This window comes from Nomascus leucogenys, chromosome 3, assembly GCF_006542625.1.
Source record: "Nomascus leucogenys isolate Asia chromosome 3, Asia_NLE_v1, whole genome shotgun sequence".
Taxonomy (NCBI): domain Eukaryota; kingdom Metazoa; phylum Chordata; class Mammalia; order Primates; family Hylobatidae; genus Nomascus; species Nomascus leucogenys.
In genome coordinates, this window is record NC_044383.1 from 122839887 (window position 1) to 122855047 (window position 15161).

A 15161-nucleotide genomic window follows, 5' to 3' on the forward strand; every position below is an offset into this window, starting at 1 on the left:
CCTCTCTGAACTGGTGTTTATACCTATATTCTCCTAACTTCTCACTTAATATTTTCTGGTTTATTTTTTATATTCACTTATTTATATTTATATTATGACAAATTCTGTCAGACAAATATTTTTTATGTTCACTTATATTATGACAGACAAATTCATACGATACTAATCTAAATGGGCTCAAAGTGACTAATTTGAATGGTTTCCTTTCATAGCCAGTTTTCTAGTCGATCAAGTCAACAGTCAATTAAATACCTGAATTCTATGTTCTCTTCTTTCACTACATTTACTGCTACTGACAGCACCAGCTACAGGCAAGCTGCCAGCTCATTCTAAGGTAAGTATTTTCCTAGGCTACACATTATCTAGGCTAGAAAATAAAGTGAAGTGTTTCAGTTAGAAAGGCTTTCGCTTAAGGACCCTGCTGAGCTCAAGGCTCCATCTGGAAGCAAGAGTAAAGCATGCTCATGTCAGCAATGGATTTAATTAAGTGAAGTAGATGATCCTATCAACAAGAACTAGAAAACATGATTTCACAAAAAGAATTGAGAACTGTCACCACCTCTGAGTATGGAAGATAGAGATTAGAGAGCTCAGAGAGATTTATGGCATCACTTTGATGTGGAAAGAAATTTGTACATACAGGGAGTTGCCAGTAATTCTTGCATTGGATGCTGGACAATATTAAGAACTATCAGGAGGGGCATGGCACCATCTGAGAAGAGCAATAGATTTTTTTAAAGTGTGTGTGTGTGTGTGTGTGTCTGTGTGTGTTATACATTTAAATCTATATATCTGAAGTCCACTAGAGACCAGCCAAAATGAGTTGCAGACCAGAAACTGCAAGTCATTATTTCCCACGGTCTAAAATGTTGTAAATAGTGATTGGGGATATTACATCTAACTCTGACCCACCTGGGTAATGGGTAGTGGGGATGGGATAACAATGCAGGTAAGCCTGATACTTTTCACCACAATACAGGAGATAATACTGAAGACCATGTCAATACAACTGCAGTATTAAGGAAAAGCATACATTGGGCTGGCCTGAAGCTAAGCCAAGAGACAATCTTTGCATTGCTTCGGAAGTGCACTTCACCACTTATGAAAAGGAACCACCCAAATTCCATGGCAAAAACATAAAAATAGATCTCATTTCTCTGATTTTGAGAAGTTATTTTTAAAAGTAAGCTAACGCAAACCCACGTGCAGGAAATAAAGGTATTAACCAGATGACTGCAGTTTCAGGGCATAAAAATCAGCCCCCAAGCACTGATACAATCACAGTACAAGATGTTCTTTAAATAAAGAAACGTACTTAGATTTAAAGGAAGAGTACTCACTGGAAACCTAACCACAGTAACGTCTGTCTTTGTGGCCTCGACCAGGAAATCCATCCAAAAGTCCACAAGTTCTTGCTTGGCCACAGGCTGTTCTGTGGTCAGTTTCACAAAATGCTTATATATCAAAATTGTCTCTACAATAGACTTGAGGTACCTGAGAAGGAAAAGATACAAAACATGTAACAGACAAATTTAGAACCACCTGTTCCCATGTATCCCAGTCTAATTCTGTAAATGTAATTTATATATGACATTAATAGTTATGCATTCAGATTCACCAAACGTTATTCGTTATTTGTTACACATCATGTGCTTTCACACTTTTTTTTTTTTTTTTTTTTATGTTGAGACGGAGTCTCGCTCTGTTGCGCAGGCTGGAGTGCAGTGGCGCATTCTTGGCTCACTGCAAGCTCCGCCTCCCGGGTTCACGCCATTCTCCTGCCTCAGCCTCCTGAGTAGCTGGGATCACAAGCATGCACCACCACGCCTGGCTACGTTTTGCATTTTTAGTAGAGATGGAGTTTCACCATGTTGGCCAGGCTGGTCTCGAACCCCTGACCTCAAGTGATCCGCCTGCCTCGGCCTCCCAACGTGCTGGGATTATAAGTGTGAGCCACCACGCCCAGCCGTGCTTTCACACATTATCTCATTTCAATCTCACAAAAACTCAATAACGTTGGTTATTTTATCCCTATTTTATAGATGAGGAAACAGGCTTAGAGGGATTGGTAACTTGGACTAGGACCACACATCTAGTTAAAACATGAACTTTAAAATGCCTATATTCTATTCAAGGAAGCAGTTAATGCATTTGTTTTTAATTATGCTTCTTTGAGGAAGCTTTCCTAAATAGGCACTTCATAAGAGATCATTATTTAGCTCTGAAGCAACTCAGCTTACATATTATACAAATACCCTCAAACCTAATAAGACAGATGGTGCCTCAAAAGAAAAAGTTAGGAAAAATGAGGAGTGAGATAATTATAGGTGATAATAGCTATGCAGGCACTTTACGGACTATAAGCATGGAAGTTAACATTCCATAAAAATTAAGTTAGTGGAACCTTAAGGCACTGTTTTACGGCTGCGAGTACCATGGCATAGAATAGTGCCTGTTTTCTTATTAACAGAACCAGGATGCCTAAAATACTGCCATCAGAATGGTCACTGTAAAGAAATAGCAAATGTGACTCAATATCATGTGTGCATCTATTGGTTCCTTTATTTCATATCATTTGCTGAATGCCTACTGCTACACACAGTGCTGTGGGGGTAAATATCAAAAGGTGTTATAACACCAAGAATAAATATCCATGGAGATATGATTAAAGAGAGAGACAACTTAAAAAGCTATACCGTCAGTATCAAGAGAGGCATAACTAAAGAATGACAGAAACACTAAAGAAGGGACTTGGGTGTGAGGAAGGGCTCTAGGTCAAGGTCGGCTTTATGAGCAGGTGTGATGGATGAGTGTTCCCCGGAGAATGTGTGCATTGTGAGAAGCATGCTCAGCACGTGCTCAGACACTCATGCATGAAACCGGCAGTGTGGTATGAAGAGACAGCAGTGTAAACCCAGGGGTGTGACAAGAGCTGAGGCTGAAATGGCTAAAGGCAAATCTTGTTTGCTACGACAAAATAATGGACTTTATCCCTTAGGCTGTGAGGAACAATTCAACTATATTGATTTAAGGATTTCAGTGCAGGGGAAGTGTCAGGTGTGCATTTTTGAAAGATCACTGTGATCTTTAGAAAGATCCCTGGGGAGGATTGGCTAAAGGAGACCTGAACATGAGGAAAATTCTTTAAAAAGCCATGAGGGCCTAACATGGTGGTCTCTTCCTCACATGGTTTCTGTGATGAAAACAGCTGAGTCGGTGGCCTGGGCTCTGAGCAGCTCTGGAAAGAGGCTTTCACTATATCATGGTTAGCCTTTTAAAGTCTTTATAGATAATGGTTAATCGCTACATGTGATGCTAATAAAAATTCTTTTTCTTTTTTCTTTTTCTTTTCTTTTTTCTTTCTTTCTTTCTTTCTGTCTTTCTTTCTTTCTCTTTCTTTCTCTTTCCTTCTTTCTCTTTCTTTTTTCTTTCTTTTTTTTTTTTGGACAGAGTCTTGTCCTGTCGCCCAGGTTGAAATGCAGTGGCATGATCTTGGCTCACTGCAACCTCTGCCTCCTGGGTTCAAGTGATTCTCCTGCCTCAGCCTCCCAAGAAGCTGGGATTACAGGCACCCGTGATCATGCCCAGCTAATTTTTGTATTTTTAGTAGAGATGGGGTTTCACCCAGTTGTCCAGGCTGGTCTCAAACTCCTGACCTCAAGTGATCTGTCCACCTCAGCCTTCCAAGTGCTGGGATTACAGGGGTGAGACACCGCGCACCCGGCCAACGTTGTTTTTCAATATGGTCCTTAATGCAGATGGAATTTTGTTTCCACCTTTCCAATTACCACATAAATAATGATGAGATTTGGGTGCACTCCAAGAACAATATGAAATTAGAAAAACACACATATATAGGAAACACTCAAATGTGTCAGTCAAATCCTAAGAAGAAAAGAAAATCAAGAATGAGAATTCCAAAACTGAGATTAGATTACAGAGGAAACAAAGGGTGTATGTTTGGAGTAGAGGTCTAACAGCTGCAATAGAAATGTGGTCTCACGCCCCAAACATAAGTTATATTTGCAGGTGCAAAATGCGTGGCCTCTGCATGATTGACATGGGTGACACTGGCCAACCTGGGCCAGTGGGTTGGTCAATGTGCAGGACAGGCTAAGTCAGGAAACTGCTGACATCAGCTATGTCCAAAGTCATCAGAATTTATGTGTAACACATTTTATGAATATCACAATTTTCCTCTATATTCTGCATTTTATTTTATAAGCAAATAAAATCATCTAATTGTCAGTTCAATAAATATAATATGGGAACAATATGGAGCTGTTTATTAAAAATAATTGTATCAACATATAATAGCTAATTATTACCATGCTGGTGTCTTCAGTTTAAAAAGCTTTTCAGATGCTTGAATGACTCTCATATGGTCATTGGCTAGGACACTGGCTCCCAGAAAAAATCCAACTTCCCAGTAGCTCTGGAGTTTTTCCAAGTTTCCCTTTTTACCAAGAAGACTACTTAGCTTCACCCCTGGAATACAAACAGGAAGTAGAATGTTAAAAATGCACCCCAGACAGGTAGAACCAGGTTTTCACTAAAAAGTAAAATTAAGCTTTCATTCCTCTTTTCAGATTAAAACAGCTTTGTTAAGTTTCTGATTATTAAGGTGGTTTCAGTTCACTGTAAAAATAAGTCATAAAAAGGAATGGAACACTGATACATACCATAGATGAACTTGGAAAACATGCTAAATTAAATAAGCCAGACCCAAAAAGACAAAGGTTGAGTGATTCCACTTACAAGAGGTACCGATAACAGTCAAATTCCTAAACGTGGAAAGCAGGATAGAGGTTACTAGGGACTGGGGGAAGAAGGGAATGAGAAGCGATAGTTTAATGTGTACAGAGCTTTAATTTGAAAAGATAAAAAAGTTCGGGAGGTGAATAGTGGTGTTGGCTGCGTAACAGTGTGAATGTTCTTAATGCCACTGAAGCAACACTTCAAATGGAAATTTTTGTTATGTACATTTTATCACAATAAAAACTTTGGTAAAAAAAAATAGTAAGTCAGACTAACCAGAAAGGCACACAGAAGAAAGTGAAAATTAATCTTTAATTTAAAAACCCAAGGATAACTGCTATGGTCACTTTAATGTACATAAATCTAGAATTTTTATATATGACAGTATATGCATAAATTAAAAGGTCACAATACAAACATTGTTATGTAACCTTCTTCTTTGTCTTTTTATAACATAGATTCTTAAATAACTTAAAAGGAAAATCTCACCTTTTTTACGCTGAAATTCTATCAGTTGAAGTATAAATGTATACAGTATATATATTTTGCAAGAGTAAAATGCTATAATAATAATTTTAGACACAAAAAGTTATACACTTAAAACATTAAAGAAATAAGGAAATATGCCTGACGTGGTGGCTCACACCTGTAACCCCAGCACTTTGGAGGGCCAAGGTGGGAGGACTGCTTGAGCTCAGAAGTACTAGACCGGCCTGGGCAACATAGCAAGATTCTGTCTCATGAAAAAAATTTAAAAATCGAAAAAAAAGAAAAAACAGAAAAAAAAGGAACTAGACTGACAGATAATACTGTCTTGTTATGTCACTGTCTTAAAAGTCCTGAAATCTGGTAATGTAGATACTCCAACTTTGTTCTTTTTCAACACTGTTTTGGCACTTCTATGTTCTTAAGGTTTCATTAGATATTTTCAATTCTACTGTGTCTTGTATTATTTTTGCATTTTATTAGTATTTGTTTGCTTAAAAAGAATATATCCTTGTAGCATTTTTTGGTGCCACTAACATCCACCACATTAAATTGTTGGGAAAATTATCTGAGATTTAGGAATAAGGCAAAAAGGTAGGACATATCATTTCAATATCATACGAGAGGATAAGGCCACTCAAGGACTGTCTCAGGAAAGTGACGCTAGTTCATCTCATTATGTACCACTTATTAAAGGCTCCAGACATACAGAAGTTTACTTGTTAACTTGCAGACTTTTGTCCAGTAGAGATGCAAATTTCTGTAGAGTGGAATGAATAAATCCCTAAGATTTATGGCCTATGGACATAAAACAGCTTTTTTTTTTCCGTAATCAAACTCAGATATCTTATCTTAACATTTCTTTGTTGTCTATGAATAGAAATGTTTTTTGAACTGTACATTCCATCTTACTAGTTTCCATATTAGTTGAGTTAAATAAAATATTTTATATGTGTCTATTTCATATTTGCTGAGGGTCATGATTTTATATGTGTCCATTTTATATTTGATGAGAGTCATGATTTTACCTTTTTGAAAATTATCTGTGAATGAAATAAAATAACCTTTAAAATTTTTCATGTTACTTTTTATCATATAATTCCACTCAAACCACAAGTATTTCAGGAAAATGTCCATTTGGGAATTCTTCACATTTTGTGAGGGTAAAGAGGGAACAGCTTTGCCACTGCTATTTCACGAGATGAAAAAAAAAATTATACATGCATAGGACAACACCCACGGTCTTCTATCTGGACATAATTTTTTTGTTGTTGTTTTTGAGACAAGGTCTCACTCTGTCACCCAGGCTGGAGTGCAGTGGCACGATCACTGCTTACTGCAGCCTTGAATTTCTGGGCTCAAGTGATCCTTCCACCTCAGCCTCCCAGGTAGCTGGGAGTACAGGCATGAGCCACCATGCCTAGCTAATTTTGGGTTTTTTTTCCTGGAAAAACAAGTTTTCGCCATGTTGCCCAGCCGAACTCCTGGGCTCAAGTGATCCTCCTGCTTAGACCTGCCAGCTGAGATAACAGATGCTACCACAACTGGCTAATTAAATTTCTTTGTAGTTTTTACTTTTTATTTTTTTGTAGAGACAGGGTCTCACTCTGTGGGCCAGGCTCATCTCCAACTCCTGGGCTCAAGCAATCCTCTCGCCTTGGCCTCCCAAAGTTCTGGGATTACAGGCATGAACCACCATACCTGAACCAGTAATAGTTTTAAAATAAAATTTCAGATGCACTCTTGAACCTCAGAAGTTCATTTTGTGGTGGTGATATTTGGTTTTGGCCTTGCCATACATTTATCACATGATCGTGACACCCAACAAGCATTTGGATAAAATGTGTATTTTTGATGTCAATTAGTATTTTAGCATATGGATGTATCACAATTTATTCACCCAAATGCAGATGGGTGGCCATTTTTATTACTCTAAACATTCTTGTACACACAGCTTTGTGTATTTGCTCAATTATTTCTTTATAATAAAGTTCTAAACGTGGATTTGTTAGGGACAGAAGACATGCCCATTTTTAGTGTTGATGCATTTTTGCCAAATTGCCCTTAGAAAATGCTGTACCAATTTATACTTTCACTGGAGGCATCTGACAATAAGCTCTTACCCACACCCTTCCCAGTGAGGGGGACTATCACGTGCATTCATCTTTACCAATATGACAGAGGAAAAAAAGGAACATTGTTTTTTTTAACCACTGAGATTGGCTCTCTTTTCATGTTTGTATTTCTTTTGTGAATGAGCGTTTATGCTCTTTGCACAAACTTGTTTCTACATGAAGACAGTAATCTTTTAAGTATGGAGTTAAGAACATGGCTCTAATTTTTTATATTTAGAAGTCCGTTCTCTCTCTCTCTTCCTTTCTTTCTCTCCCTCTCTCTCTTCCTTTCTCTCTCTCTCTTCCTCTCTCACACCCACACAGAATATAGAAATAAACATCTTAGTGCATAAAATTTGTTTTGTATTTAGGATTTTTTCTATAGGATAGAATTTCAGGATTACTGTTATACTTGGTTCCAGACTACAATATTTTTAGGCTCATCATCCATAGGGAAAAATTGATAAAGCCCAATTCATGATGTTCAATTGTACCTTTTAAACCAAGTCCTTCCAGATCAATATTTTTCTCTATTTAAAAACATTTTGGTTGAATTTGTGAGCAATGAGCAGTATGTCATTGCTATGTTAACAACCAGTTCACCATTTATTTGATTCAGTTGCATATTTATGCAATTTAAATGCTGACAATGCTGTCACAAGGCTACAGTAACCAAAACAGCATGGTACTGGTACCACAACAGAGACATAGATCAATGGAACAGAACAGAGCCCTCAGAAATAATGCCGCACAACTACAACTATCTGATCTTTGACAAACCTGACAAAAACAAAAAATGGGGAAAGGATTCCCTATTTAATAAATGGTGCTGGGAAAACTGGCTAGCCATATGTAGAAAGCTGAAACTGGATCCCTTCCTTACACCTTATACAAAAATTAATTCAAGATGGATTAAAGACTTAAATGTTAGACCTAAAACCATTAAAATCCTACAAGAAAACCTAGGCAATACCATTCAGGACATAGGCATGGGCAAGGACTTCATGTCTAAAACACCAAAAGCAATGGCAACAAAAGCCAAAATTGACAAATGGGATCTAATTAAACTAAAGAGCTTCTGCACAGCATAAGAAACTACCATCAGAGTGAACAGGCAACCTACAGAATGGGAGAAAATTTTTGCAACCTACTTATCTGACAAAGGGCTAATATGCAGAATCTACAATGAACTCAAACAAATTTACAAGAAAAAAACAACCCCATCAAAAAGTGGGCAAAGGACATGAACAGACACTTCTCAAAAGAAGACATTTATGCAGCCAAAAAACACATGAAGAAATGCTCATCATCACTGGCCATCAGAGAAATGCAAATCAAAACCACAGTGAGATACCATCTCACACCAGTTAGAATGGCCATCATTAAAAAGTCAGGAAACAACAGGTGCTGGAGAGGATGTGGAGAAATAGGGACACTTTTACACTGTTGGTGGGACTGTAAACTAGTTCAACCATTGTGGAAGTCAGTGTGGCGATTCCTCAGGGATCTCGAACTAGAAATACCATTTGACCCAGCCATCCCATTACTGGGTATATACCCAAAGGACTATAAATCATGCTGCTATAAAGACACATGCACACGTATGTTTATTGCGGCACTATTCACAATAGCAAAGAGTTGGAACCAACCCAAATGTCCAACAACGATAGACTGGATTAAGAAAATGTGGCACATATACACCATGGAATACTATGCAGCCATAAAAAATGATGAGTTCATGTCCTTTGTAGGGACATGGATGAAACTGGAAAACATCATTCTCAGTAAACTATCACAAGGACAAAAAACCAAACACCGCATGTTCTCACTCATAGGTGGGAATTGAACAATGAGAACTCATGGACACAGGAAGGGGAACATCACACTCCGGGGACTGTTGTGGGGTTGGCGGAGTGGGGAGGGACAGCATTAGGAGATATACCTAATGCTAAATGACGAGTTAATGGGTGCAGGAAATCAACATGGCACATGGATACATATGTAACAAACCTGCACATTGTGCACATGTACCCTAAAACCTAAAGTATAATAAAAAAAAAAAAAAGAAATTGGTTGATTTACACTGAGGATTTTTTAATAGTTTAGTTTTTATCATAGTCTTATCACCTTGCAGCTGTTATTATGTTCAAGGCTGTTTTAGTGGAAAATGGCAGACTTTACTGAATACTCAGATGCCTAGCACTGTGTGTACTGAAAATATTAACTCTCTCAATCCATACACCGCCACAATGAGTTAGAGATTATCTCCCTTTTGTAGTAAGGAAAAAGAAAACCCAGAGAGGTTTAGCAACATGTCTAAAGCCATATACCTCATAAGTGGTGGAGATTAGATCCTTTTTAATTTTCCATCATGAAGAATCTCAAACATACATCAAAATAAAACAACAAGGAATGACCATATTTTCAACAATCGTTAACATTTTGCTATTGCTTCATCTCCCTGAATATTTTTGCTGAACCATTTCAAATTAAATTGCAGACATCATGACATTCCACTCTGAAATATTACAGCATATACCTAAAAATCTTCCTACGTATTCTATTCCATTATTGCACCTAACAAAAACAATTCACTGATATTATCTATCATCTAGTCCTGATTCAGATTGACTCCCAAATGTCTCTTACAGTTTTTTTTTTCCAAACCAGAATCTAATCAAGGAACATTAATTGCATTTAGTTTTTACATCTCTAAATTTTTCACTTTTTTTTTTCTTTTTTTTTTTGAGAAAGAATGTCACTCTATTGCCCAGGCTGGAGTGCAGTGGCGTGATCTCTGCTCACTGCAACCTCCACCTCCCAGGTTCAAGCGATTCTCCTGTCTCAGTCTCCCAGGTAGCTGGAATTACAGGTGTGAACCACCACACCTGGCTAATCTTTGTATTTTTTTAGTAGAGATGAGGTTTCATCATGTTGGGCAGGCTGATCTCTAACTCCTGACCTCAAGTGAGGCCCACCTTGGCCTCCCAAAGTGCTGGGATTACAGGCATGAGCCACTGCATCCGGCCTCAATCCCTCTACACATTTTTTTTTTATGACCCTGACTTTTCGAAAAGACAAGGAGTGCTATAGTGCAGGGTCCTCAATCCCAGGGCCTCAGTCCCAGGGTCCTCAATCCCAGGAGGTGAGTAGCAGGAAAGTGAGCAAAAAGCTTCTTCATCTGTATTTACAGCCATTCCCCATTGCTCTTATTACTGCCTGAGCTCCGCCTCCTGTCAGATCAGCGACAGCATTAGATTCTCATAGGAGCGTGAACACTATCGTGAACTGTGCATGACAGGGATGTAGGTTGTGCGCTCCTTACGAGAACCTAATGCCTGATGATCTGTCACTGTCTCCCATCGCTCCCAGATGGGACCATCTAGTTGCAGGGAAACAAGCTCAGGGCTCCCACTGATTCTACACTATGGAGAGTTGTATAATTATTTCATTATATATTACAATGCAATAATAGAAATAAAGTGCACAATAAATGTAATGTGCCTGAATCATCCCTGAACCACTCCCTACCCCTGGTCCATGGAAAAATTGTCTTCCACAAAACCAGTCCCTATTGCTAAAAAGGTTGGGGAGTGCTGCTATAGTGTTCTCACTTTCTGATCTGTCTGATGTAACTTCTTGGGATTATTTAACTTATTTCTCTAGAGCTTGTGATTCCTATTAAGCGAACTTTAGATCTTAAGATTCAAGTTAAACATTTTTGGCGAGAATATTTCACAAGAGTTGCTGTACACTCGGCCAGTCACACCTGTCATTCCAGCACTTTGGGAGGTCGAAGTGGGCGGATCACTTGAGGCCAGGAGTTCAAGACCAGCTTGGCCAACATGGCAAAACCCTGTCTCTACTAAAAATACAAAAATTAGTTGGGCATGGTGGCATGCACCTGTAATCCCAGCTACTTAGGAGGCTGCAGCATGAGAATCTCTTGAACCTGGGAGGTGGAGGTTGCAGTGAGCCAAGATCGCACGACTGCACTCCAGCCTGGGTGACAGAGTGAAACACTATCTCAAAAAATTAAAGTTAAAAAATCAAAAAGGAGAGCTGCTGTACACTTCATAGTTATCATAATAAAGTCCTAAGGGCACATGTCTGGCCACCCTATTATTAGTGATATAAGGATGGATCACTGACAGCTGGGTTCCTCCATTCTACAGGTACATTTGTTCCTTTGTGACTAACAAGTTATCTATAAGTTAGCTTTGGTATCATGTAAAAGGGGTAAAATGTAATTTTTTTTAAAAAAAAAGCATTTCAATTTAATACTTTTAGTTCTAATTGATGACCCTTGCCAGAATCAATTATTTCAACATCACTCTCATTATCAGCTTTATTATTACTTTATTAACTATAATAGTGTACTTTTGAAGAATACATTCTCTGGAAGAATAATACATTTACTATGTAGCATACCTCAAGAAGAGCTGTATTTTTTTTTTTTTTTTTGAGATGGAGTTTTGCTCTTGTCACCCAGGCTGGAGTGCAGTGGCGCAATCTTGGCTCACTGCAACTTCCATCTCCCGGGTTCAAGCGATTCTTTTGCCTCAGTCTCCCAAGTAGCTGGAATTACAGAAGCATGCCACCACACCGGGCTAATTTTGTAATTTTAGTAGAGACAGGGATTCACCATGTTGATCAGGCTGGTCTTGAACTCCTGACCTCAGGTGATCCACCCGCCTTGGCCTCCCAAAGTGCTGGGATTACAGGCATGAGCCACCACGCCCAGCCTAAGAAGTGCTATATTTCATCAATGGGATGAACTACAGTATCTCTGAAAGAGGAAGGAAAAGTACTTACTTCTTTCCTTATAACTTCTAATTTTCTGAAAAGTTGGTCACTTCCATAGGTGACAAAGGAGTTTTTCAGTGGTTGGTGATAGATTTTGTTCTGATTACTTTTCCTTGATTATCTCTATTGACTCATGGATTTTTGTGTACAGTAATATATGTTTTATATTCAATATTTTTTAATGTTCACTGAAAATGATATTTAAATAGTGGTTGTCTGAATTCCAAACATAGTGTTCTTTCACTATATCATCACTGTTGGAGACTCAAACCTCTAAGTATAACTCTCACCCATAAAATGTTTCACAATTGGAAAATTCCAGAGGATGGAAGCATCATCTTGTATTTAGCTAAAGTTTGAATATTATTTTTAAGGCTTGCAAAGGTGAAAACAGGAAGAAGATGTAGGATATGGCTCTGTGTTTTTAAATCCTAGCTCTAAATAGCCTAAGCATCAATGATTCTTCAAAAACTGGAAAAGTAAAACACAGATCCATGAAGCAATTAGTCATAACAGCAAACAAACACACAACTAGAATTAAGAGTCTTTGGGCAACACAGTATGACAGTTAAGAATCATTTCTTACATTTGAGATCTTAAAATAATACATTTAGGGAACTTCAGATTGAGTGCTCATCTTAATTTTTAATTGTTTACCCTTTATAAATCAAAATTTCAAAAAGCATCTAAAGAAGGGATTTCATAAGTAAAAGTCTGATGATTATAAGAACTCAGTAATTCGGAATAATTTATGTTTGCAGAGGCCAACAGGAGGAATGGGAGATATAAATTACTGGAAAAGCTGATTGGAGCATTTAAAGAAAGAATGAAACTATGTGTATCTTTAAAATATGCCAAGTATATTGCCTCATTTACATCATGATTATATTAAACTATTAATTTATTTAGCCAACCTGTCTTTCCTTGAAAATCCTTTTAATCCCCTTACCATATAAAAATTAACTTTAGATCAATCTATGTTGATTAGCATAATTTACAATTGAATAGAACTTAAGTTAGTGAGTTTTAATAATGTTTTTATTATTGAAGGACAATACAATTTAGAATGCATATCACAGTATTTTAGAAGCCTAAAACAGTTCTCATGATAGCTAAAAATTCACTGATAAGCCATATTTTAAGTCTGTATATGTTATGTAATTTCTAAAATTTTTAACTAACTTTATATGTTTTTAAATGTTTGTTTAACATGTATTACGAGTGAGTTCTTCCTGAAAAAAATTAACATGTTTCTTTTACATATTAATCACATTTCCTCAAACCTCAGAGTTCTGACCATCTTAATAAGTATTTACCTTCAAAATGAGATTTAGAATAAGTACATTTTCAAACCATTGTCACTGCTTTGCCTACATATGCAAATCACTGTCAATTCCTGCAATAATTTAGAGGCTTCAACAAAACCTCACCTTGAGTTAAGAACAGAACAATAAATATATGACTGTATCAAAATAGAACACATATACTGAAAAAATATATATCTATTGTATATCAATAAAAACAATGAAAAAAAGCAACAGAGGAGCAATAAAAAGATTTTTAGAATACTGATACAGGGATTTTGGCTAGTGGCTAGTATAGAGTTTTTAATTTAGTCTTAGACACAAAATTTTATTATAATCATAATTTCTGAACAGCACAAATTGCAATGTACCTTCTCTGATTTCATTGAACCAATCAAAAGAGTTATTTCAGGCTGGGCAAGGTGGCTCACATCTGCAAACCTAGCACCTTGGGAGGCCCAGGTGGAAGGATCTCCTGAGCTCAGGAGGTTGAGGTTGCAGTGAGCCATGATTGTGCCAGTGCACTCCAGCCTGGGTGACAGAGTGAGACCCAACCTTAAAAATAAATAAATAAATAAAATAGCAGAGGTTTTTGAAAAAAGCACTAAGAAAGCACAATCTAAACCAGCCTGGGCAACATGGCAAAACCTCATCTTTACAAAAAATACAAAAAAATTATCCGGGTGTGGTGGTACATGCCTGTAGTCTCAGCTACCGGGGAGGCTGAGGTGGGAGGATCACCTAAGTCTCAGGGGTCGAGGCTGCAGTGAGCTGTGATTGTGCCATTGTGCCCTGAGCAGCAGAGTGAGACCCTGTCTCACAAGAAAAAAAAATTATTTCAAACAGACCTTTATACCTTTAATGTCCCTGCTATCCCACAGTAATAAATACTTTATCATTCTTTTAGTCTGGGCATTTAAATAGACAAATTAATATTCTGACTTTACTTAGCTTTAAAGTTTCTCTAGAACATTACATAAAGATATAAGCTCTTCCAAAATAATGTTTTTTTTTTAAAGTCTAGGATTCATTTCTCTTTAAGAAAAGTAAAAAGAAATTCTCCAGTTAAAGTGGGCCAGGTGCAGTGGCTCACACCTGTAATACCAGTACTTTGGGAGGCTGTGGCAGAACAGCTTGAAGCCAGGAGTTCAAGACCAGCCTGGGCAACACAGTGTGGCCACGTCTCTATGAAAAAAAATTTTTTTAATTAGTCAGGTGTGGTGGTGCACGCCTACAGTCCCAGCTTCTTAGGAGGCCAAAGTAGGAGGATCGCTTGAGCTTAAGAATTCCAGGCTGCAGTGAGCTATGATTGCATCACTGCACTCTTGCCTGGGTGACAGAGGGAAACCTGGTCTCTAAAAAAATTTTTTTTTAATTTTGAAGAAAAAATTTCTTCTACAATTCATAGCTTCACTAAGATGAACGTGTTATTTTTTCCCTATGAAAAACAAGGCTGAATATTTCTATGTCTGTAGTAGCTCCTAAAAGAGTTGGAAAGGTTCTCTGAAAGGGGGTCATTAGACACCCAATGGAGCAAAATATGATTCCCATAGACAGGATTCCAGTATCTAGATTCTTTAAAAAACGTGATCAAAGCCAAAACCAAAAAAATCACTTGAAATGTGTTCACTAAGATGCCCTAACTTCTTTAAATTCTCAGGGAAACGCAGCAGATGAGATAATGTCTACAGAA

At 37.6% G+C, this 15161-nt stretch overlaps 1 protein-coding gene across 2 annotated transcripts in view; it reads right to left on the minus strand.

Moving 5' to 3' along the window:
• The window catches only part of MAP3K5 (mitogen-activated protein kinase kinase kinase 5), a 239267-nt gene that overhangs the window by 97007 nt on the left and 127099 nt on the right, over positions 1-15161 (minus strand). For both annotated transcript variants that reach the window (XM_030809751.1, XM_030809750.1), the window contains exons 9-10: positions 4329-4488; positions 1341-1494 (exon numbers count right to left, since the gene is read on the minus strand). In XM_030809751.1, coding sequence (XP_030665611.1) covers positions 1341-1494; positions 4329-4488 — 314 coding nt within the window. The remainder of the gene's footprint in view (positions 1-1340; positions 1495-4328; positions 4489-15161) is intronic.